The sequence below is a fragment of the Rhyacophila brunnea genome, unplaced genomic scaffold, assembly GCF_057557595.1.
Source record: "Rhyacophila brunnea isolate RB1 unplaced genomic scaffold, BYU_Rbru_1.0 scaffold_20, whole genome shotgun sequence".
Classification (NCBI taxonomy): Eukaryota; Metazoa; Arthropoda; class Insecta; order Trichoptera; family Rhyacophilidae; genus Rhyacophila; species Rhyacophila brunnea.
The window spans coordinates 19,211,569-19,239,365 of NW_028232860.1; the positions used below are offsets into that span (position 1 = coordinate 19,211,569).

At 34.2% G+C, this 27,797-nt stretch overlaps 1 protein-coding gene across 1 annotated transcript; it reads left to right on the forward strand.

Annotated features, from left to right (window-relative positions):
- Positions 1 to 555: 555 nt before the first annotated feature.
- Sf3b2 (splicing factor 3b subunit 2) lies at positions 556 to 26,906 on the forward strand. The gene is made up of 14 exons (XM_085947930.1): positions 556 to 777; positions 1,661 to 2,696; positions 12,775 to 12,899; positions 15,934 to 16,088; positions 18,258 to 18,450; positions 19,306 to 19,515; positions 19,873 to 20,075; positions 21,332 to 21,482; positions 21,969 to 22,172; positions 22,718 to 22,796; positions 23,373 to 23,547; positions 24,323 to 24,447; positions 25,551 to 25,771; positions 26,741 to 26,906. Exons 1-14 carry the CDS (start codon positions 757 to 759, stop codon positions 26,807 to 26,809), a joined length of 2,967 nt encoding a protein of 988 aa, XP_085804056.1. The 5' UTR covers positions 556 to 756; the 3' UTR covers positions 26,810 to 26,906.
- Positions 26,907 to 27,797: the final 891 nt, after the last annotated feature.

The window sequence follows — 27,797 nt, forward strand, 5'->3', positions numbered from 1 at the left end:
TTTCAATCACAAATATAAATTTACCAAATAAACAGGAATTAACTGTATTAGATGACAGTGTGTATTCGCCATTGGTGGTGTTTGAAGATGCTGAAAGGCGATACTCGGATTGTAAAAAATGACTCAAAATAAATAGTAAAAAACTTGAATCAATTAGAATATACTTAATCAAATATTTGCCCATGCTACTCTTATTCGAAAAACTTGTCAGGTTGTTCCCGCAGTTTATTGTATAAGTAAAGTTATAAAATTCTTCTGTTAAAGTGCTTTCCATATTGATTTTATTGGCCCCAAATTTTGCAGCAAAGTTTTGCCATTTCAAATAGGAGTTTTCCAGTAAAAACTTTTCTGTGTTTATGGTTTCCTATCCCTGATTTGACGCTGAACACAACCGGACGCGCGCGGGCTACTGCGGACACTCTACCCGTGCCCGACCCCGCACCTATTCCGCGTCGTACACGCCCGATCACTACGGCCAAGCACTATGAGTATATTAGTCTATGATCATAGCCTAATACACTTGTCTATGATGTGTCTATAATTGTTTTTGTGATTGTTTATGGTTGTTCGCTACCATAGATTCGCTACCGACCGGCCGTGGTGTAAAAAAATATTACTACTTGAAAAAGTCTAAATTTAATAATATTATTGATTATAACATTTAATTATCTACATTTGAAATATAACTAAAATATTGTAACTTTATTGGTGATGCGTAAATATTTTTTGCTCTGATAGTTCAGTTTACTTGTCAAAATGGATGACATTAACGAAGAGGTTAGTTATAAAAATGATACTGCATTCAAACTAGACGTTTAGCGTAACTTGTTATTGATATTAATTATCCTGTACTATTAAACACATTGACTATCTAGAAATAAAAGGGAGCCCACTTTTATTCCATCTTTTGAAAATACAATTTATTGGTATTCGTCTGACGGATGCTGGCATGCATATTAATTTCTATGAATAATTTGATATAACACCAATTTTTGTCTCGATCATGTTAATAAGTGTCATTTCAGTCGAGTGCCACTGAATCATTTGGGGTGGAGAAAGTATCTCACTCCGTATGAGGATGTATCCACCAAGCATTGTAGAGCAAAAATTATGATGAAACATTACAGAAAGCTGAAATTTACAGCTTCTATTGCACATCAACAATATCTAGTATTGAGGGTTACATGTAAATTGTACGTATTACATTTCACCGTAGCATAGTTCGCCGTGAGCTTTCTTATCGGAAAGAGATGACCGTATACTATACGGTCATCTATATTTTCATAGTCGATTTTGGCAAAATTCATGAATTCAAGAATGAAAACCTAACTTAACAAATAATCCAGTATACCAAAATTTGTTTGCCACTGGCCTGTAAACCAACAAAAACCGTGATTTATTTAGACATGAATTTTATCTCAGTACTATATGACCCAAAGAGGTTGGACGTCTTTAATAACACGGTGAAGTGTGATAAATGTATATTACGTAGTAAACCTATGTTTTGTTTTGCAATTAAAGATACCAAATTATTTTTTAATTGCTTAAGGTTTAAGGTTTTATGGCAATATATTAATTAAATAATGCTGTTTCAGTTCATAACGATAAAAACAATAATATACATTAACACGGATTCATGATAATTGTGATTTCATTTAAGGAGGGGATGTCGGTGCGCATCGCTCAACAGCAGGCGATGATCGAGCAGCAAAGACAGGAAGAGTTGCTCCGGCGGCAGCGCTCCGCTCTTCAAGAGATGGGCCATGACGGCTCCATGGCTGAACATGAGATGGAAATGCAATTACAGATGATGTCCGTCTTGCCCGGGGCCCCGGGATTCGGCGGCGCCCCAAACTTTTCCAAGGGTAACCGTGGAGGAAACCAACCACCTGGACCGCCCCAAGACATGCCCATGATGAGAGGCGGCCCAGGTAACCCTCCCGGTGGTCCGTTGCAAGGCATGAGGGGACCTCCGATGCCACCTTCCACATTCCCACCGGGGGCTTCGTCAGATAATCCTCCCCACATGGGTCCCGGACCGATGATGTCAGGCCCGCCTCAAAACGGCGGCGGAGGTCCTCCCGGCCCAATGGGACCGCCTGGGCTCGGTGGACCGGGACCAATGGGACCGCCCGGTATGGGACCTCCCGGCATGGGACCTCCTGGCATGGGACCTCCCGGAATGGGACCGCCGGGATCGGGTGGGCCTGGACCGATGGGTCCGCCCGGAATGGGACCGGGGCCGATGGGTCCTCCGGGAACGATGGGACCGGGCCCTATGGGCCCCCCGGGAACGATGGGTCAAGGCCCCATGGGACCGCCGGGAACCATGGGACCCGTGGGTGGGCCCCCGGGAACAATGGGTCAAGGTTCCGGACCCCCGCCAATGGGACATGGCATGGGACCCCCCGGAATGATGGGTCCGCCTGGCAGGGGCCCTCCTGGACCTCCCATGTGGGGCGGCGGCCCCATGGACGATGGCCCTCGCAACATGGACGATGGTCCTGCGAAGAATCAGAGGTCTCAGAATTCCAGCAACCTCCCGTCTCTGCTCTCCTTGAAGTTGGAGAAACCCGAAGAGCTAAAAAATAAAAAGCCTTCCGATGTTATTCTCCCTAAGGCGTTAGAAGAGGCTCTCGCTTTCAAAGATCAGAGAGCTGCGGCTGTCGGAACGGTAGACAACGAAGAACAAAATCGTTAGTACAGTACTTCTTTTTCTAAATACATTATTCAAAGGTAATTGATCTATACTAGCAGAGCCAGCTGGCGGTCGCCAGTCTGTCTCGCTAGGTCTTGCAGACGGCTTGGCGGTGTTGGATATTAATATAATTGTGAAGTATGCATAGACGGCGCCATAGTTTTCCCTTCGGGATGGGTTTTCAGTCACCTCAGACAGTTTGACATTTCGTCGATTTGTCAGTTTTACGATTTGCAAGTCGCCACTGCCAATATAAATTTGGGGTCATATGAGTAATCTATTCTGGAGTCTGGCCATCACAATACCGTCTTGACACCACCTCAGGCTGATAGGCCTAGCAGAACAGCTGGCAATCGCTGATTGCTACCACTGACATTTTAATAGAATATAATATGTTTATATATTGCACTTTTTCATTCATACTTATTTGTTTTCGTGGAACTAAGAACATACATTACCCGTCATGTTGTTGGTTAGTTTTTTATAATTCATTAAACCCTGCCTAAACCAAACAATAGTAGTTAAAATATTATTCTATCTATTAAATATCCAAAATGATGTATGATTTAATAGCATAATTTTAAATATTTTATGGACAGATACGTATTATGGCTTGGTTTTCCCAGGGTTAATTTGAATTTTAAAAACTAACCAACACCATCTGTAAATTGTAGTCTTAGTTCAATGTAAACAAATACGCATAACTGACAAAGCTTAGTCTGTACTATCTATGGTGGATCCACCCTACCTCCACCCATCGTCACTGCAGGATAGTCTAATTTTTCATACATTTAGATTATTGCGTTATAATACGTTTTATTAAACGCTTTCGCTGTTGAAGAGATAATGAGATTTTAATTGCCCCCTTTAAAATGCACGTTAATTACATCGATCGGCCGCCTGGTCATTACGCACCGTGTGCGTCTTCCGCGTCCAAAGTATTAATCAATGGGGGAAGATCCCATTAGATTGAAAAAATGTAAAAACTATATCTCATAATGTCTTTTAAGATACTCGTAATTACCACCCTGAAGCGGTGTGTCCATATGTTTTGCTTAAGAACAAAAATGGTATTTTGTTTTAAAATTCTTTAAAGTACTTAATATACTAATGAATAAATTCCAACATGCTAAATTTATTATTTAACAAATTAATTATCTGGGTGGGGAAATAAAGAAGTATTATTTTTATCATGTACAAAAGTGGAAAAAGTAGCAGGTATCCACTTACCTATTGGACCTAATTGTGTAATAAAAATGTCATAATTGACTATATTTCACTATAAGTATATTATATTTCACTTATAAGTGATGAATGATAAAATAGCAAACAGCATGCATATTAAGAAGCATTATTGGAATTTTATTTTTATTGAGTAGGTATTAATAGTTACTAATGATATAAAAGAAGAAGAAAGGTTACTATAATTTTATATACAATAATTATTATTATAAAATATATAAACATCATTAATTTTTAATTACCTACTTGTATTAAGAGTGGGCCGAACACCAACAAGGTCATTCATAGTTCATTCAGAGAGTAATCTCAGCGTTGAAAGGACGTCATTTTAATTCAGTCTAACCTCAAAAACCTTTAACCATCGGGGATTTATTTTAAGAAACGCAATAATTATTAATTACAATTCTCTGTCGAATGAATAATCATTATTATTATTATTATTACCTTCAAACATAACATGTACCTATGCGACGTTAGCTGATGCCGGCCGATGCAATACAGGGCTGTCAAAATAATATAATGGTACAATCTAATGGTAGATACGTTTGAAAGAGTTACAAATTTAAAGTTAAAAATATTTTACTGTACAGATGGAATAATTACATACTTCCAAGCGTCAAACGGCATACAACATTCATCTAAAATAATTATGAAAAGACTAGCTGATTATGTTATGTTATTTTTGTATTGTTCTTATTTTTTTGCTTATCAAAATATTTCACATATTATCTGATGATGTGTATTTTGGATATATCGTAATATGTATCTGGTCTCATTAAAATTGCTATTAAGTTGATATAACATAGGAAAATCTGTAAATCATTAAAATGTTAATTTCGTTACAGTTTTTAATTAAACCGGTGCAATTACATATTAGATTTAAACACTGTTGTACTGTGTGACTTTTATAATATCAGATAGCCTTACGCGAGATGGGCAAGATAAAAAATAAAACTGTAGGATGTCGGCAGAAGAGTAAACAAAACCCAGCTCATTGGATAACCGAATGGTAAGCAACTGTATATTATATCGTCGGTATAGTGGCAAAAGGTGTTAAGTCAAAAAACCTTGTTTTGAGATAATCGTCTTTTTCTAAATTCAAAAAATTGAAACCTCTATTTAAATAGTTTAAACATTTTTACCTAAACTTGCTACTTTATGATATTCGGTAATCATTTATGAATTCGATTTGAGTATTGTCAAGTCTTTTTTATAGTAATAATAATTAGTTTTTTGAGTTTATTTACAAAAAGGTGAATTAACGATTGCCACAACGATTTTTGAGTTAATAGAATAGTCAAACATAAAATGTTATAGTTGAGTAGTAATACATTGGACTCTAATAATAGAAACTGGCCAATTTAAAATAAAATTAAAACAGAAATAATGTTAGGTAGGTGGATACTATTAGGTAGGTATAGAAGTAATTTGATATTTTTGTATGTAAGATTAGTGATAATCTTGTTTCAAATTATGATACTTTTCATCTTTATTAAATTATTAAACATAAATTTGTGTAATTAAGTACTAGGTAAAAATAATAAAAAGAATACATTTTTATTTAATTTATTTATCAGAACATTGGATTAGAGGTGGATAAACGGTATGGGGATGATGATTACACAAAAATAATTTATGAAAACAATGAAAATTAACAATCACCCTATAAAATTAATTAAGAAAACTTAAAATATAATTAAGAGATCATTTCCGCTTCATCATAGCCAACCTCGAAGGGTTCGAGAACAGTATTTAATTTATTTATTAGAAACATCGGATAACAGGTGGATAAACGGTATGGAGATTTAAGAAAGAAATTTGGCAAATACTTTCTTTTAATTCATTTTGATAAAAGTGGTATGATTTTGAGTCCTTGCGCAGTTTGCCCTCAGCAATTCGTACCCTTTGGGTTTTTGGACCAGCACTGTCTGCATTCCTTAAAATAAAATCCCCTTTGCGTTCGAAGCTCTTTCTTCGTCTTCTTTGGCCATATCCGCCCCTTAATTGGAGCATATGGACACCACGCGGCGCCTCCAAGAATCCTTGTCGCTCGCCAGTCTTTTTTCTCCGTTCCAGGTCAAACCAGCATCCAGTAGCTCCGCCGTAAACACTCTATAGATAGTATTTAGCGGCCTTCCAGGACGCCGGAGTCAGGTTGGCTTGAAGAACAGGCAAGCCAAGTTGAGGTTATCTTCTGGCATCCGCAGCACGTGGCCGAGCCAGGTCCAACGTCGCCTCTTCACCCTCAGCGTGATGGGAAGCTGTTTGGTGCATTCTCTTATCTCCTCGATCCTAAAGTCATACCACCGCACACCCAGTATTCATCACAAACATCTGTTTTCGAAGCTCAGTATACGGTTGCTCTGAGCCTTCGTAAGGTGCCATGATTCGCTACCGTAAAGCAGCACTATCAGAATGCAAGCGTCAAATAGGCGGCATTTGGTTTTGACCGAGTACAATCGTGAGTCCCAGACATTATTAATATTTTCTCCATCCACAACATCACTTTGGTATGCATCATCTAAAATATATATAAAACATATGCGTTAGTGAGGATGTCTTCCGATTACATAAAAATACGCCATAGAAACGTGATATCAGTACACAAATAATCAATAATTGTAGAGCAAATTTCATTTTGAGGTTATGTTGAATTAAGTTGCTTACCTTTTACATGCTCCCTTATTTTATTCTGTTGCCCATACAGAAACATAATATTTTCCAATCTTAAATTATACACGTCGATAAAAACGATTATACAATAGATTACAAGCACAATTGTAGAAAATATGAGATATATAAATACGCGCGAAACGTCAACATTCAGAACCAACTGTCAAATGTGGTCAAATGGTTGCAAGCTGTGTGTGGCATAGACAATAAGTCAATATAAATAACGGACAAGTGACTAGAAGCTTGAAGCCAAATAACGTTAAGTCATCTTATTGTCATTTGCCACTATAAAGTATGAAAGAAAGTGACTTAATACGTATTGAATTCTTTAAATTATGTCACAACTACATGGACTTTGGCGGAGCTTGTTTTTTCAGACGATAGAGCGTGTTAAACTTTATCATTCTGCATTCATAACTCAAATCAGCCAATTTTTGACTTATCGTCTTCTGCCACTACACCGACGATATTATATTTTTCCGCCAAATTGCACACAATTAAAAAAAATTTATCATAAAAACAAGTAAGACGTCTTCGACAGCCCTGGGTGTCGCTGTCGGGCGTCGGCAGTTTTTTTGTCTTGTTCTCTGCGATCCGCTAGCTTTGAATAAAAAAAAATCTATGGGTGACCACGTTAATAATCATTTTTTATAAGTATAAATTATTTCTTGCATTGGCTTTACTCACCAACAAAATACAATAATTATTGTACCTACCAACTAAAAGTAAAGTTGCGTTACTTGTTTGTAAAAGTGTCAGACTAAATTTAAACCAATCGGGTAAGTAATAAAAAGTGACTTTCTTTTTATAATAAACTATATTCCACGTTTTTTTTAAATATGCATTAGAATTAAACAATATGTACCTATTTTTTTTAATAATTATGTAATAGGTCTTACACATTCAAAATAAATACTATTCATTAATAATGTTTTTTTGGATAGCACATGAAATAAAAATGTAGGTAGATATGTATTTCAACATCCTTCGTATGTTTAGTTAAAGGTTTTCAGGTTAAAACGTTATTAATATATTATTAAGTTTATATCGTGGCTATCTATCATATTGGTTGCAATTACTTGCCACCAAATAGCTGATTAACAAATTGAATTTAGTAACATTTACGTATATTAGAAGATATCATTTTTTGGTCTCCCCATTCTTTATTCACTTCGACAGTGTTTATGATTTAAATTTAATTAAGATAACATTATTTACTTTAGACCGAAGCATTGTCGGCGACCTTTGAATATTACCAGTAGAGCAACAATTCCGGACCACATGTAAAAAATCATATTTTCAATTCTCAAGGGCAATTCTGTAGAGCGTCCCCTTAAACGTCACATCAATTTCATGTACCTACCTAAATGTAAAAATAATACAATTATTACTGAATCACGATAACTACCTATCTATTTTATATGGAAGTATGTGATACTTCGACGTTGATTTGATAATAGTATCTATCTGACATTTATAGTGAATTTTTCAGGAGGCGCAAAAAATGTTTTTGTCGGTATCAGTATTATTTTTATATTTCAAGTGAAATGATTTAATATTAGTACTAAAACAGTCATTTAAAGATGTATGGAAATTGTAATGTCACAATAAAATAAATCAAGCAGATAGATAATATTTCTTTTTAGTTTCTAGACACTTCGATGCAGATAGACACCATTTTCCACGTCAAATTTGAGCATTTTAGGATTTTTTTTCGTAGAACAATAATATTTCCATTCGATCCGTCACCATTTTGTACAAAATACACCAATAACCTAGAATTCGCCAAAACTGCAGATAGATACTATTGTCGACTTACTATAATATTGAGAAGAACGTAATATGTACCTATATAATGTACTTTCTTATTTATTAAGTATGAAATTATTCAATTTATTGATAGAAGTATTAAAATTATCTTCATCTTAAATTAATGTCTTGATTGAAATTGATTATTTATGGGTGCTAATAGAAATGTCACATTTTTTCGATTATTTCTGCAAATTCAAAATTTGAATTCTGACACGTCAAATGAACTTGTTTATAGGCGGTTCACAAAAGAAAACAATTGAAAATCATTAGTCTATTATTTTGACAGATAAAAAGCAGTGACGTGGTTTTAGATTATATTTTCGTAATAATTAGTGAGGAGATATGCATTTATTTATTGTTAAATCTCAATAGTACGCCAATGTGCCGCTTACAGATTTGAATAGTTTTGTGGAATATTAATTGTGATTTGTGAAATATCGATTATATAGAAAGTATTAAGCGACATTACAATCAATTTGCCGTAGATGGCCAGCAAGATGCGAAAATGTATGGTGATGGATATAAAACGATATTATCTGTGATTGTGTCGAGTTTTATCAGATTGTGCCAGATTCAAATGGAAGTAGATTCGGGACTCCAAAAATTGAAGTGAATTCCTTTAATAATCAACAAAATGGTATTTAAATAAAAAATATGATGCGTATTCCAAAATCTCTTAGGATAATAATATATAGGAGATTATATATGTTACACCGAATGTGTGAAATTGCGTATTACATGAAACCGGCAAAATTTTGCCTAATTCATGAAAAATGCAAGCCTGTTGCCTTATTCATGAATTAGGCAAATTATCTCCCGAGTGCGTGAATTCCTGCGTTCTATGCGTTCCTATACCAAATTTGGAAAATCCATGCTTCTCACATGGACAGCCGTATGTGGCCTGCTCATGTGTTGGAAAACCTGATTTATTCGTGTACGCACCAGACTGAAAAACAAAAATATTGTGTATCCAAAAGCACTTCAATAAACAGAATTAAAACACAAACACTTTATTTCTTTGAGTGGCATTGCTACGCATGCCGGGTACTCGCTAGTTGTATTATAAAAATCATTTTAAGACGATACTTCAGTGAAACGGCAAATAATTTTCAACTATAGGCGCAACGAAATTTTGGACTCGCTGGCAGTTGAAAAGCGAACGTCGAGGTGTGAATACGTCAATTTGTTTCGTGATGGCGTCGGGGGGTATTAATTCTTAAATCGTGTAAAGATGACTAAAAACGTTACCCATTTAGTTGAAAAAGAAAACATGTCAATGAATATATTAATATTATTACTAATAGAACAATAAACAGAACATTAAATGGACGCATGTTGGATTTATATGACAAATTATATTTCGGCATGCGTCATTTCCACCCGCGACCCGCAATCTGCGCATCGCCTAGCCACGATCTTTTTAGACCATGCCTCAACTGAGGTATAGCCTTAATAGGTGCATAATTCAATGAAAAAGTCATTCCACTTTTTCTTTTATTTATTTTTCAACAAAAATTTTATAGATCCACCAGTATATGTTGTCAATAACATGTCAGTAACATTTGACATATCGTCGCTATAGTACTTGTTTTCCGAATATCCATTTTTGTCAAAATCGACATTTTAATGCAGTTATATTTCTTTTGTCTAACTACACCGAAATCATTTATAAAAATTGTATATTTTCATGTAGAAACAGAGATATTTTTTTAAAAACTCCGAATACGCCATGTTTCGCAACGATTGCTTTGGGCTTATTTTCCGAATGTCAAATAGAATAGCTCGGTCTTACTCTCGCATATCGCTTTCATATAGCGCTGTCTACTTCTAATGTCGCTCACTTCATATGTGACTGATGTCTGTTTTTCGTCTTTCAAAGCGCGCGATTTTGACTACTATTGTGTTATTTTAAGTTTCTATCGTTTAAATAGTAAATTTATCAAATTTAAAGTTATCAATCTTGTCTGGTACATCACCAGTTCGCTCTGAACTTACAGCAGAGTTATGGAAGTAAGTATTTTAACCTAAATTACTGTATTTTGTACTGAGAAACAGAGATAATATCCCAACGGTCATACGAATTGTACAGTGTGACTCGGTAACTACTGTCTTAAAAAATAATTATTATTAATGTCTATAATCAAAACTTTTTCTGTTTTTAATTTACTTTTTATCTATTCATGCTAAAATGTACGTGAATATTTAATCTCATTTATTAATAAGATGTATGTTTATACTTATTTTTTTTTTGTGGATTTCCATTGAATAGTACATTTGATTGTATTTTCATTGAGTATAATTATAATACTATTGGCTATCCAATAGATATTTTAGTAAACGTACGATCTATTAAGATTAATTCTGGTTTCGTGAGTGAATATTTTATATAATAATATTATACTCAGGATAGAATATTCGCAATCAATGGTTATTAAATAACACATGCCCCTATTTTTTGTTCCATGCCAATAAAACATAATACCTAATATGCAATATATGGTTTATAATAAGTTTAATTGTATCAAGTTCGATTAAAATCCATAATGAAGCATTATTTGTGACCAATAAAAATATCATTGCCACCGTTTTAATATAGAAATTAGGAAAATTTTACTACCTACATTATTATTACGTAAATCTATGATACAGATTTTTTATAACTATAATTAGGTATATAATTTTATGTTGATTCCCAATTTTGTAAACAGAAAATGGTGAATGGCATATTTTATAATTACCTATGAAATTAGGTAAAAACGATCATTGATACAACTTGATCACCTATTTACAAAAAATCATGTACCTATCAGTAAATTTATTAAAAATTACGTAAATAAATATTAAGTTTTTAAGTTTGTACTTTTTGACCACACGGTATACCGTGGTCCATGCAACGATACGCTACGGTCTTACATTCCGAATGTCCTTGTTTTGTTCCGAATATCCACTTTTCGGAGCCAGCGCTGAGAATGATCCGTATATCCACATTGCTTACTTGTAAATAAAACGTATTTTCTCTTAGTTTAATGAATTATACTAATATATTATTCATCAAATCTCTTCTTGGATAATGTGGCTATCATAAAAAGGAGACAGAGTGCTTGATATATAAACTGATATTTAAATATAAGACAGGGAACTTTGTTTTTCGTTTCCTGAACAATCGACATTTGGTCTATTCGGAAAACAAGTACTATAGCGACGATATATCAGGGGTAATATGTAGATGCTTATTAGTCCCTGATGTTATTAATATCTGTTAGTAGTAGTGTAGAAGGTTGTGTTGAGTCTGCGTGATATTGTAAATTCAGGTAGACTCAGATTTCTATAAGCTGGCGTACACGTCATCGCGTCGCATTGACGATGGAGTTGGCGGGGGGCGGACGTAATCCAGTTTTAAGATGCTAAAGCGGGTGGAATTTAGTTCCACTAGTTCATAAAAGAACCGTGATAACGTGTACGAGTTGGAAGGTTTACTTTATGATTTGAATTTAGGTTGAAAGTTTCTTTTGACTACATTGTTGAAAGGCCAAAATGCAACTGTTTTATCGACTGTCATTTCCTGTATATATCATTATTACAATACTTTTTATACTATGATGAACTTAGTTCTAAATTCGATCACATGACGATTTATGATGGTATACCTATAGATGATTTGGACATTATTCAGATACGAAACAGTTTGCTTAAGGCTCATTTACACGAGTCACTGCGGATGATCCTCCGCAGGGAATTGGATTCAGGCATTCCTTTTTGTTTACATGTGTCACTGAAAGTGAAATACTCGATTCATTCCAAAATGGTGTCTAGTGAAATAGCGAACAAATAAATCACAGAAACGGCAACCAAGAAACACAAAACAACACTTTGTTTATTACAATCAGTAATTAAATATGATGTGGACTGCAGGAACATCTATTTAATAGTTTACGTACCTATGTAAATGGTATGACAGTACTCAGGGGCGCAGAATCATCCGCAGCGATCAAAAAATGATCCAAAGTAGAACAAGTTCAACATGAATGTGTGTATATGCATTTATACGGGTCACTGCGGATGATTCCTCCGCGATGATCGTCAAAAGTGAACCATCTAAACGGATCTTTATATTATCATAAAAAAAATTTCATTGATAGGTTTGACCGCAAATCTCAAATACTAACAAAATATAATATACTCATGTGTGTACCAATGTATGATAGATGCATTTAATCCTATGGCATGTTACTGTTAAAAATAAATATATTGCAAAACATAAATTTAGATCCTGATAGTTATGCTCTGGAATAATTTGATTATATTTTCATTGTCTGATCTTAAAATTTTATACTTGTTTAATACGACAGCCGTCAGAATGCCTTCCCCGCCCCCCGCCCCTGTCATCAGCTCTGAATACGATGCGGAAGAAGACGATCCAGACTCTGATGAAGAAAATGAACCTACCTCTAAAACTAGCGCATCTAAACAAGAGGTATTTCGGCTCTATGTTACGACTGTACACCCTGGATAAACGTCAGATTTCTATAGTCAATACTTGAAAGCGTCTAAGCGAGATTTTTTGAGCATAGACAATCATCGGAAGGAATTTTTCAAAATAACGTTATAGATAACAATATTTTTTGTATAAAATTTTGCCGTGTTACATAACTAAACGATATTGTTATTATTTCAGATAATTTCGACTCAAATTTAATCAATAAAATAAGAAATACGAGTGAAAATGGCTTGAATTGTTCTTATTAACTCTTTGATTAGTGATTGTTTTTATAAGATAATAATATTTATCCATAGTCAGTATTGCGTATTTAATTTGTATTCATTTAATTAAATGTATAATAAATAAAACAGGCTCCAGTTTATGATATTTAACATTTCGCTTCCACAAACAAATGGCCCGGTCAAATAGCCTCGATAAAACGGCTCACACTGATTGAAATTAAACGTCACTGGTCTTCATTAAAATGCCACTTTTCCTACTTAGAACTTACCTTTCGGCATAATATTATACATATCATAAATATGCATGAAGCGTGTTATCTTTCATATTAAATATTATACCAAACTAACCTCGTATTTTTTACGAAATTTTAATTTTAATTTTAATCCTAATTTTCTCGGTCATGCGTTAATACGGAATACTGACTATGGATATAAATATTACAATATCTATTTATTATCTATAACGTTATTTTGAAAAATGTTCCTTATTTTCGCATACCTACTTATCTATTTAGAGCGTTTTTATGTGAAGGTAAGGCTCGCACAAACCAACGCGAATATTCACCAAGTACCCCGTCAAAATATCCCGAAAAAAGCACCGGCCATCGGTACGGAAGGTCCGGTCAAAAGAGTCTCAAAAAAGCCAATGCCGCTGTAATGCTCCCTACTTACCTGTTGTTAATGAACAAACGTAACATTTATTCACGCAGGGGATCAAAAGATACAATGAAAGCCATCAATTTGTCATATATTTGGCTATTTTTTGAGACTCTTTTGACCGGACCTTCCATATCGATGCGGGTGCTTTTTTCGGGTTATTTTGACGTGGTAAATGCGAATCGATGGCAGTGTCGGAGCAAATAATTGTATCAATGATAATATAAAATTATTGATATATTATTTGAATGCTCGATACCGAAACGTCAAACAATCGCAGCGCCCCATATTGAACTTTGTAAGATAATAACTTAATTTCCTTCGGAAATCTGAACGTCGCGTGCTCTTTCCCGTAAGCCAATACGAGCTTGATTGGCGAATAATTCGCTTTGGTGTGTGCACGAATGTTTTAGGTTACTTTATAATTATTTAAATTTTATGAAATGCATTGGCGAACTCTATTATGCTATACTGATTTTTGAAAACGGCGAATTTTGTTAATTTAAAATGTTTGAATTTTATACTTACATTGTAAATGATTTTTATATTTTTACTTATTGTCTACGCTTATAATAGCGTTTTCGCCATATAATAGCGGTTTTTTCGATGATTGTCTATGCTCAAAAAATCTCGCTTAGATGCTTTCAAGTATTGATATTAAAAATCTGACGTTTATCCAGGGTGTACGGTCGTAACATAGAGCCGGTATTTCATTAACATTAATTTCTAGTATCGTATATAAACAAAGTATGAGTTTTATCTAATCATCCGTTAACACATTTGTGGATTTACTGCTGGCAGTAAGGATTGTCACTAACATGACAATAAAATTCAAATTTCAACACTTATTGTCATGCAAGTTGCAACACTGTATGCACGGATGGAAAAAGCTCAGCGGATTCTGAATTATCACATGATAGTTGTAATTACATTAGCGGCCAGCGGTAACGACCACAGCGACCCTGGCGACTAATTATACCACGCAGCACACAAAATATGCAAACAACAATAATCACGCCTCGCAATAGTTTAATTTAAACATTATTTATTGCTGGCAGTAAATCCATGCATGTGTATGGGCGTAATTGCAATAAGTTTGCATCTGCAATTATGTCATGTGAATAAATTATATCGCACCATGAGTAGGTACTTTAGTGTATTAAGTCAAAAATTATCATTTTGTAGTTAATAATGCAGTTTTATTTAGAATTTTTTGTTTTATTTATTGCTTTAACGTAGTAAGTAACTCAAACAAAATGTGAAATGCGTTGTAATTGAGTTACTTCACTTAAGTATTTTGAAAATGTTTTAAGAAGTTGACTGTTTTACTATATTATTTAGATATACAGTAAAACCTCGTTAGTAAGAATACTGATAATACGAAATTCGCCGTAATTCGAAATTTTCCCGAAAAAAAAGTCCCTTGAACATTATTTTCATATAAAACCATACCTTTAATTCGAATTTCGTAATTCGAAATGATTTCAGAGTCCTCGGCATACAAAAATATTCAATAAATCGTAATAAAGTACACTATTTCATAAGCCAGTCATTGAAAATTGTGACAGACTTTTCTTAAAAAATCAAAAATTACTTATTTTAAGAAGGTAATAAAAATAATCCTGACATTTTATGACCCAATTCGGTAGGCACATCTATGATCGGAAACAAAATTAATGAAAATCAAAATTTTTTTTTTTTAAATTTTAATATTTTCCCCCCATACATTTCATAATTTGTAGTTCAAATTTTTTTTCGATTTTCGGTCCCATGGAATTCGTATTAACGAGGTTTCACTGTATTATGGTAATGCATCAATGTGATGTATATTTTGGTGCATTAGTGTATTATTTTGATTTGATATACTAAAGTATTAAACTCATACGAAGTTCTTAAACTTACCGCAATATTACAGATATAAATGATTTGTAACTTCAAACGTTGATATCTCAAAACTATACTTTTGGAGTTAATACACTAGTACTCATGGTGCGATATATATTACATTCCTCAATTATAAGATAAATGACCATTTTTTTTTCACTTCTAACTTGAGCATATGGGCCTCCACATTATTAAAAAAATAAATTTGTAGACAAGGAATGACTTCATTAATTGTGTTTTGCCAGGGAGCCGGCAGGGCAAACAAGAACCGCCGGAAAAAGAAGCGCAAGAAGCAGGCCAAGGCCAAACGGATGGAGCACAAAAAAGAAGAGGAGCTCAAGAAGCAGGAAGAGACCAAGGAGCCTGCCAAGGAAAAAGAAAAAGTCGACGTTGAAGTAGAGTAAGTCATATTTGGAAACACTCAAATCCCTTGATGCCGGAATCCTAGGAGCTTAATATATATTTTAGTCAGAAATATAACTTCAACATTTTAACAGTTTCTAAATTCTTCTTCATATTGTGATTCGGAACAATTCAATGGAGCTGCATTCGTACTGATCATGGAGGCATTGCCTTCTGCTACATTTACCGTTGATCTTTACTTGTATAATGAGTTGGGTAATGCTGTACTTTTGTCTTCTCATAATGTGGCCGAGGTACGGTAGTTTTCTGGTTTCCTTTGATACCGTGCAGTATTTCTTGTTTATTTCTCATTCAGTCAGTAATAAAAATGAATATTAAATCCTGTGTAAATTTCGATGAAAACCATTAAAATTTAATTTTTATTGCAAATTCAATTTAACCACTTGACTGTTTATCCCGAGTGTGACTCGGGCACACGTTTTCTTCGTACACTGACTAGCCCGAGTCTGACTCGGGCGTTTTTTTTATCAACTTGACAGGAATGTTTATCACGAGCTACATTCGGGAAGATCATATTTCAACTTGTCACACAGTTTATTATTTGTTTTGACTGGTATTTGAGTGATATATGAGCCATATGACATAATAAAAGCTTTATATACTGCCGGGCAGAGCGGGCCTGATTAGTCAATGACTTCATTGTTCCATTCATAGTTATTTTTGAGCACATTTTAGAAGTAAGTTCGTAAAAAATAAGTATATATTATTTATACTTATTAGCTTCATTTTAGTTACCAACCAATACCATCTACGGCGAATAAAGAAAGGCCTACTAGACGTGCAAAGTATGCTGCTCACATTTATGAATGAAAACGACAAACGAATACGGAATGAGACGAGATTGTGATGTAGGGTTGTGTATTGAATTTTTCAAAATTTACCATACCAAAAAGACTTTATTATTTCCGTAAAATTTAAAACATAAACCTACATATCTGTTGTGATAAAAAGTAAAAAAACATGTAAACAATTTATAATAAAACGTTAAAAGAAAATTTGACATTTTTCATAAAATTTTAAATATTGTAAAAAAGTGTTAATTGAATGTGAAAAAAAGTAAAACAAACGTAAGAATAAAATTTTTAATAAATTGTTTATAAAATGTTTAAAAAAATATCTGACAATTTTTAGACACTCTTTCTCACCAAAATATAACTGGGAAGTGGTTAATCTATTTGAAAAATTTTGTAGAAGTTATTATTATTTGTTATTCAAAGGTAAATATATATACAAGATGATTTAGGAATAGAGTAAAACCTCGTTAGTAAGAACACTGATAATTCTAAATTCGCCGTAATTCGAAATTTTCCCGAAAAAAAAGTCACTTGAACATTATTTTCATATAAAACCATACCTTTAATTCGAATTTCGTAATTCGAAATGATTTCAGAGTCCCTGGCATATAAAAATATTCAATAAATCGTAAAAAAGCCCACTATTTCATGAGCCAGTCATTGAAAATTATGACAGACTTTTCTTAAAACATCAAAAATTACTTATTTTATGATGGTAAAAACATTTTATGACCCAATTCAATAGGCACACATCTATGATCAGAAACGAAATTAATGAAAATATTTTTTTTTTTTTTTTTTAAATTTTAATATATTTCCCCCATACATTTCTTAATTCGTAATTCGAATATTTTTTCGATTTTCGGTCCCATGGAATTCGTATTAACGAGGTTTTACTGTATAAGATTATTTTTATATTATTTGAAACTTTCATGGTTTGTTATACTGTCCGACAAGAAGATCTAGGCAATAACCTGAAGTTGCTGGAGTCGAAGTGCGGTTAAAAACAGGAGGGGCTTATTAGTTCACAGTTTTAACACGTTGACAAGAAGATCTTGTTCGATAGTATAAAATTTTTGTGTTCAGAACACGCGGTGACAACTCAAAAATCTAATATGATAAGATTTATGATCATGACATCAGATGTAAAACCTCAAAAATCTTCCTAATCCTAAAAATTCTAAAATAAAATTTGGACAGACTAGGACATATCTTTTACTTTCCGGGTGATAACTCCTATCTATTAATTCTCCGATACAACTATGTATCACTATCGCAAATATCTGCATATAACCAAAGTTGTTAGCGGACACTTGATAGAATTTGAAACATCCCTTGATTACCGATTCTAGGTACATTCAAGAAAATCTGTTGTTCCACGAAATGCAGCCTATGTATCGGCAGTTTCATCAGATCTTCGAGATATTCAAGATGTCTGAGAAGAAGCCCGATTATGAGGAATCTCTTCCAACAAAGCCGACACCTGCACCCCGTAAACCGGAAAAAGTTCACGATCAGTTTGAAGTTGACGAGGAGACAGAAGAGGTAATGATGAACATGTACATGCGCAACAATATTAATTAAAAACATATTGAATAATCCATGGTTGTTAACTGACATTGACAAACGTTTGCCAAATAGGTTAAAATAATAAGCAAGATAGCAAATAAAAATTATAAATTTTATCATAATTTAAAAAATGTTGTAAGTACGAGGTCGTACCACTTTCCTTGATATAACCCCATGTTTTGTGCCTTTTTTGAGACGTGTAGTGCGTAGATTGAACTACCATAATGTCAGTATTTTATTAACAAAAAATGGATGCAAAGATTTAATTTTTCTATATTTAACAATTCAACCATTATTATCCAAAAATTATTTCGAAATTTATTGTCAAATGTTATATATTTCGAAAAATAGTGTTGTATGTAACAGTGATTGGCCAATATGCCACAGTACACAGTAGAACTACAATGTATGCAATCATTACAAATAGTAAAGCAGTGAATATGCAACACATCCACCATGGTGTATTTTCTTTTTTTATTCCCAAAAATGCAATCTATGTTGCCAATGCCGAAAATAAATATTCGCATTAGATTGAGATTTTCACGAAAATTTATACTTATTGATTACGAACAATTATACAAAAGTGGAACAACATTTTGCCATACATTTTATATTTCATAATTTGAAATTTTTTTCGTTTTTCTATCACGTCGATTTCAAATTGATAGGGTTTTACTGTATGTTTTTAGTTAATAATTCAACCAACTATGATAAAAATCTGTGGCATCGCTCTCAAGTGTTGTTTTTTTATAAAGTTCATAATACTTCTTCAAGTACCTATAGTAGATTAATCTGTTTGATTTAAACTCTTTTGTTACATGTGATGTTCAGAAAAAAGCAAACGACGAGAAGGACCGATTGTCGAAGAGGAAGCTGAAGAAACTGTCTCGGCTGTCAGTGGCGGAGCTGAAGCAGCTGGTGGCGAGGCCCGATGTCGTGGAGATGTACGACGTAACGGCGCGCGACCCCCGTCTCCTTGTCCAACTCAAAGCTCATCGAAACACCGTGCAAGTTCCCAGACATTGGTGCTATAAACGGAAGGTAAATACAATATCTTTACTTGTATTCATCTATTCTCTTGTAAGACACAGAAAAACCTTTACTCAAGTTATGAGTTATAAAATTACATCACTGTTTTGGGACTTGTGGCATTCATGAAAATGTGTAATGCCTTACTACCCCTTTCCGGAGTCAACAGCGTACGGTATAGCTCGAGTGGTCACCTATTCATGCGCGACACTGATTACCTTGGTGTTTGAATAGAAACCTGTTTAATTTATGTGCTAATTGTCTGTCTGCCTTAAACGTATTATGTACATAGTAGATTCATAGCTATTTATTTTTCGTTGTAATAAATTGTGCAAATGGGTAACATTAAATATTGTTTATTTCTTTCAGTATCTACAAGGCAAGAGAGGTATAGAAAAACCCGCCTTTGACCTGCCAGACTTCATAAAGAAGACGGGTATTATGGAGATGAGAGCATCTCTTCAAGACAAGGAAGAAACCAAAACCCTCAAAGCTAAAATGAGAGAAAGGGCGCGGCCCAAACTCGGCAAGATTGATATTGATTACCAGAAACTACACGACGCTTTCTTCAAGTATGTTTTCCTATTATAGATGGCATTTAACAGTTGTTTTCTTCTCTACTTATTCCTGAGTCAAGTAGGGGTCACCATTTGGTGGAGGCGTAAACATATTTTGTAATAACTTTTTTGCTAAGCTATAAAAGGTGTTACTGTGTTATATATATCGCACGCTTAATAATAAAGTGACCTAATCCAAAAAATGCGATTTTTCAGGACAGCCAAAAAACAGATTTACACATGGGGCTTCTCTCAATCAAATCTTGATTTTAGGATGATTTTAAATGTTACCATAGTTTTTTTTGCTTATAATGATAATTTGTTAAATTGAGATGTATACTGAAGTAATTTTAATAATGGTAATTGTTGATTAATTTTTTTTTTACATATTATTGTAGGCCAATTTATTACAAAATATTCCAAATTGTTTTGAACATTGTAAATTGTAAAACGACCCATATAAAAATAAAACATAAATGTATATCTCATATTTTGTATTACATCGAATTATGTAGTAATTAGTCATAATACATTTAAACATTTTTTTGTAAAAAAGGGACATAAGTACAAATAAGTCACTTTAGCATGAAATATTCATGTTAAATTTACCTTATTTTTTTTTATAAAAACGCCGTAAACAGTAGTGAGTCACTTTATCACGCAGGCAGGTGATGAACATGGTCAGTGTGAAAGAGACCCATGTATTGGTATCTCACTCATTCGTTGAAAGAATCCATGTTTTTAAATTTTAGCCCAATAGATGGTGTTGTATTAAGTCATTTTATCATTATAACCCAAAAACTCGAAATTTTGAGTTAGGTCACTTTATTATTGAGCGTGCGATATGATATATATCCGCAGCTGGATGAAGGCATGCCCAAGTGTTTTCAATTTTTCTTGGACCATGTTGACCAGCAGTATTCCCATCAAATTTAATTATTTCACTTGCCAGCTATGTCTAGCTGGCTTCTCTAGCTTCTTGGGTATCCTATACTTCTTGTGTACCATTGGATGACTGATCAGTTGTAAAACTATATATATATGTCATCGAACCTGGAGAATTAAATACGTATTTCCTGAAAACACTTTTTTTGTTAATGTCGGTGGAATGTAAATTTATTTGTTTTTAGTGTCTCCTGTAAAGTAGAGAAAAATGAGACACTTTTCTTTGATTCGAAGGGGCCAAATTAGAACCAACCACCATATGGATGTAAGATTTTGCACACTAGGTACATACCTATCCAGGTAATTGTTTATTTTTTCATTCATAGGTGGCAGACAAAACCCCGCATGACCATTCACGGCGACCTCTACTATGAAGGCAAAGAATTTGAGACCAGATTAAGAGAGAAAAAACCAGGCGATCTGAGCGAGGAGTTGAGAACCGCCTTGGGCATGCCTGTCGGTCCCAACTGCCACAAGGTGGGTGGATTTATCGACCAAATGCGATAAATTAAGTAGTTGACCAGGTAGTTATACGGAGATGCCTTTAAGGCTGATCAGAATTGTGCAGTGGTTTGAAAATTTTGTATCGATGTTGGTGCATTGGTGATTCAATGGAAACTTCAGTAAAATCTTTTTCACATTGCCGAAATATAAATTGATATGTAACTGCAATATTTTTCCTCTGAAAATAATGGCGTATTTACGCATTGAGAGAAAGTGGCAACACGTATTTCTGTGCCAAATATTTTCATTTGTTTGATTGAAAACTTTATCGCCACCATTTTTTCAATTTCAATCTGCCAACTTACAAAATATTAATTTTACTCCTGCTACATATTCAACCACACTAAAAACGTTGCAAAAGTGTTTTAATATGTACTAAAATTTCATAAGACTCCATCTTGCGGTAGTCGAAACATTTTGGGTATCTCAAAAATAACAATAAATATGTATAACTTACAGGTTCCCCCTCCATGGCTAATCGCCCAGCAGCGTTACGGTCCGCCACCATCATATCCCAACCTAAAGATCGCCGGCCTCAACGCTTCCATTCCAGACGGGTGCGCGTTCGGTTACCACGCTGGCGGGTGGGGCAAGCCGCCCGTTGATGAGCACGGGAAACCTCTCTATGGAGATGTCTTTGGTCATACTCAGAACTTACAAGATGTAAGCATACAGACTTTTACAGTTTTGTTTATATTATTTTGTATCGCTTGCATAATGAGCGACGTGCTAACGGCTAATTATAAATTAGGGACAGTATTATATTGTATTATTGAATTATTTCATAAAGTGAAAACTCAAATAAATGCTATGTCTGTTCATATATAGGCGGTCCTCGACTTTCGTACGTAATTGGTTCTTGAAGATGTGTACGAATGTTGAATGTATGAAAGTAGAGCAATGTAGAAAAACATCAAAAAGTGTACATTAAAATATTTATTTATTAATGGGTATGATAAAGTTAATGATGCGTGTTAGCAATCGAGTGTTTGCTGTGTCTTTATCAATTGCCACTGCATGGAAGTGCACAGTTTTTGCGTTATCAAAAAATTCTAAATTTTAAGAAATATACGAAATAGTGGATTGTACGAAAGTGGAATAACAGAGTAATAATAGTAGAACAATAGAGTAGAGTAACGCGATCGGGCCAGGATATCTTTAAAGTTATTGCTTTGTTACTCCATGTGATTGAAATCTTTTTTTTTCAGGATATCGAGGAGACTGAAATTGATCGGACAATGTGGGGAGAATTAGAATCAGAATCGGAGGGAGAATCGTCAGAAGAAGGTAAACAGTCATTCTTAATCATTCAATCTGAAAATTCCTCCTCTCTGCTTTCCACAACTTGCAGCAATAAATATGTAGAATTTAATCATCTGGCGATGTAAGACAAAAAATTGGATAAGAAAAGAAAATATAAAATGACAAAACATGTAAAAGTGGAATCGGCAAGGCATCATCCCCACACAACAGCCTCTGGCTCTGTTTGTAATTATAGAAATTGCAGGACTCTGTTCAAAATGGCTATTATCAATACTTAAATAATATGATGTGGCAGGTATTAAAACACAGGCTATTCTTTCTTCCATTTTTTCGATATTTCGACACAAATGTTGTTTACCATGGCTTATAAAATATCTCTAAAGATTGGGTAAGTAAAGAAATATAATAAAAATATTTACTTAATATTCATAAGATGTATGTTTTGAGAAATAGTGTTCTTGAAACCTTGTAATTTTTTCTGTTCCACTAAGTTCCTCTTAAAAATGAATACTTATTGGATTATTCATGACAATCATGACATATCACCAATTTAGCGCCTGAGTCGATTAAAAATAAATTAATTTATATTTTTAATAACAGAATCAGAAGGCGAAGAAGAAACAGTGGAAGGCGAATCCGGAGCTGGGGTTAGTGGTCTGGTGACTCCTGGTGAAGGCTTGGCAACTCCCTCCGGAATGTCCTCTGTTCCTCTTGGACTTGAGACCCCAGAGACTATTGAACTTAGGAAGAAGAAGATAGAAAATGATATGGAAGGGTAAGTTACTAATTTAATTAATAACATTATTATAAACATACGACATCAGCATGTACTTGGATAGTTTAGATAGAAAACAATACATAGTTGGAGCGGCATAAAGCGATGCAATAGGCTTGATGTTAGTGTAGTCGGGAATAGCAGAGGTATATTCGCAGTCGCCCTGTGTAATTCATGCAGTCTAGGAGATATTGTAAAATTAATTAATTGTTTCACTATCGAATGGAGACATATTATATGGGATTTTGTATACATTATGGTAATGTTATTAGAAATGATTTTCAGTCAGATACAGAGAAAATAAATTTCTATTATGTATTATTATTTCGTAAATAGACGTCATAAAATCTTGATAATTCCAGCCCACTGTGAACAATAAGTCTAAAAAATTGCAGAATACATGTTGAGACAATTATTGTGAATAGCCAATACTTTATTTCTGGTCTCTGGATGATTAACTGGCTTTTCCTGTGCTCTGTCCAAGAAATACGAAGCATTCAGCGCCAACACCACATTTTGAATTGCATTCCGCTCCATTGCCCTCAGGGTCTTTTAAAGTATGGATGGAAAAGACTAATGTTTGCATAAGCATCGTTTTCGTGGCAATTCAGATTCCTCGACCATTCTGTATGGTGGTAAAACGTGTCATCGTATTGTTGCAATTTGTGTACGCCTTTTTCTAAACTTATAACGAATATATTTTCTTGTAAAATATGATATTATTTCACATCACAATGAGAGACACTTCTACTAACCAAAATATTACTATTTTCAGAGGTGAGACACCGGTGTTGTACCAAGTCCTTCAAGAGAGACGAGGAGTCACAGCGGGCATGATGGCTTCCACTCACGTCTACGATATGACGGGGGCGGGAGGCGCCCAACCGCCAACTGTCATCGGTACGTCTAATTTGTCATACTGTTATTTTGTCAATACATATTTATTTATTATAGTCGTTTTATAAGAAATATTTTAATTATTAATCAATTAGCATTTTCTAACTTCCAATTTAAACAAAACTATTATGTAAAAATGCAATGATTAATTTTCTTGATGAAATGGCATTTAAGAAGATGATTCCACTATAGTACACTCCACTTTGACGGTTGTTATATTAGATACAGTAAAACCTCGTTAGTAAGAACACTGATAATTCGAAATTCGTCGTAATTCGAAATTTTCCCGAAAAAAAAGTCCCTTGAAAAAAGTCCCTATAAAACCATACCTTTAATTCGAATTTTGTAATTCGAAATTATTTCAGAGTCCTGGCATATAAAAATATTCAATAAATCGTAATAAAGTACACTATTTCATGAACCAGTCATTGAAAATTGTGACAGACTTTAGAGGCACAACTGCACTCCACTCAAAGGAAAAACAATAACTCACATGTTTCAGGGCTGTAGATATTTAATTGTTGATTGTTGATTGGATTTTCACATAGTTTTAATGAGAACCAATGCCAAACAATTGTGTTGACAAATTGGAAAAATAAAAAATAACTCTATAATTCTAGATAAGTAGGTACTTGGTAACTTCAATTTATGGATTAATGACACATGGTATTTGCACAGATTTTAATTTGAAAGAATTGTATCGGAAATTTGGTAGGTACATCTATGATCCGAAACGAAATTAATGAAAATCCACAGAAAATTTTTATATTTTTCTCCCATACATTTTGTAATTTGTAATTCGAATTTTTTTTCGATTTTCGGTCCCATGGAATTCGTATTAACGAGGTTCTACTGTATTTGGCTTATCACTATGTTATTCCACTGTTTGCTTTCAGTTAAAGAGACGGATCTCATTTTCATTACACCTTAAAACTAAGTTTGATCATAAAAACTTTATGAAATAAACTATGTACGCAGCGTATAAATGTTGCATTTGGGACGATACTTGTATTAGTGTCGTGGCATCTTAATATTACATATTGAAATATGGTGATTTCAATATTCAACATAGATATGAAAAAATAATTTTGGTATTGTCATTGCAGCGGCAGCCCGCAGACTGGCAGCAAACGTAGCTCCCTCAGAGCGAGGAGCGGGAGGTGGGGGCGCTGGCGGGGCTGTGGAATTGGCGCTGGACCCCTCGGAGTTGGAATTGGATGCAGAGGCAATGGCGGCTCGTTACGAACAACAGCTCAGAGCGCAGCAGCAGCAGCCCGCCAAGGAAGATCTCTCTGACATGTTGGCTGAGCACGTCGCCAGGCAAAAGGTTATATATTGCACAATTCATATATCGTCCAATGTCTACATATTGGTTGTATATTGCACAATTCATAAACACTCTTCTTAAAGTGGACATCCATTGTATTGCACAATTCATAAAAATACTCTTAAAGTGAACGTCCAATGTTCAATGTCTACATATTGTCTTTTATTGCAAAACGTATGTTGTTTTCTTGAAAGCTCTATTGTCATGTTTTTTATAAGTGTTAATAAATTTGCGAATATGGGTGAATAAGAAATGAGACCAGTCTCAGGGAATATAAAGTAGAATTGTGACCTTAACCTAGGTCTGAGACTGTGTATGGTTCTCTATTATGTTCTCAGTACTTTTCTATGGTGTATATGCTAAACCAAGAGATGTCATGAAGAGTTGAGGCTTTCAAGATGTGGCTGTATAAACACATCCTCAAAATTCCTTGGACCGACCGGATGATGAATGTTGACATTCTCAGTCGAATGGGAAAGGACCGAGAAGTTCTGTGCAGTATCAAAACCGGAATACTACAGTACCTCGGCCACATTATGTGAGGACAAAAGTACAGTATTCTCCAACTTGTCATCCATGGGAAGATCAACGGTAAACTGAGCAGAGGACGGTCACCCACTTCTTGGCTTAAGAACCTCTGTGATTGGTGCAGCTTCACCAAACTATTCCGGGTAGCAGATGATAAAACAAAGATCGCCTTGATGGTGGCCGACCTCTGTTAGGGGATGGTACGATAAAAAGAAGAATAAATATGTAGATACTTTACTCACAGAAAGAGACAGAATCTTCCCTTATTCACTCCAGTAATTATTTAAAAATTGGACATGGATATCCACGATTATTCTATTCGAACCCTCGAAAGGTTTTCTTGCCAATGCCACTTGAAAACCCTACCCAACCATTATCAATCGGCGTTACCTACACGTTTTTGTGACTGTAATGACTTATTTTCTTATATTTTTGTTGCAGAGCAAACGCAAGAGACAGCAAACAACAGATTCCAAGCAAGCCAAAAAATACAAGGAGTTCAAGTTTTAGGTTACTAGTGGTATAGGTACTGTTCGTACCGTAAATTATGTATATCTGTCAAAATGAGATAAAACAATTATTGAAATAAACTTCTTCACAAATTTATTGTCAATGTTTTTATTTATCTCCAGAGTGATTTAATACTAATGTGTATAAGAGAATATAAAATATATTATTTGATTTAATGTTAATAATAAATTTTAGTGGCGGAGCACACTGCAAGAAGCCGTGCAATATACGCACAGCGCCGAAACGGCACTCGCTCTTTACACCTCTCGCAGTGTGCTTTGCCGCTTAATCACTAAGACTCGCGGCTTTCCAAATCCGTTCTTGATAAAAACGAAATGTCTACCTTATCTCTTTCTGCTATAATTTATCTTGGTTTTCAAGAATGTAGTAATACAGTAGAACCTCAATAATTCGAAGTCCAAGGACCCTGAAAATTTGATTTCGAATTAGTAAAAATCGCTAGAACTCAAATTTTCAGAAAAAAAATCATCAATTTTATGGAGATGATGTAGTATTGAAAATAGTGTTACATGGCATTTACCAGTGAAAAAAGTAATTTAACGATGAACTAATTTCAAATTATCACTGAGTAATCAGACATCCAGTTAGTTAAATGGGTACCTAGTACAGTCAGTGCTCGGAATAGAAAATTTTACGAACCGGAACGCTCAATATTTTTTCAAAAAATATTTGCAATATTCAATATAATAACTGTAATACAAAAAATATCTCAGTTTTACATAATGTACTTTACAAAACATTTTCATCACGACATTCGCCCGAATCAGTTGTTTGTGACATCAAAATATAAAATAATATAAGTTTACGAAATCGTTTACAAAATCATAACATTAATGTACAAATATAAATATCTAAATGTATATGAATCTAATTGAATTAATCTAATCTAATTAATCTAAATAAACATAAAAATACATGAAATAATGGACAAACCAACACAATTTCCCATTGGTTTCATTGGCACAGT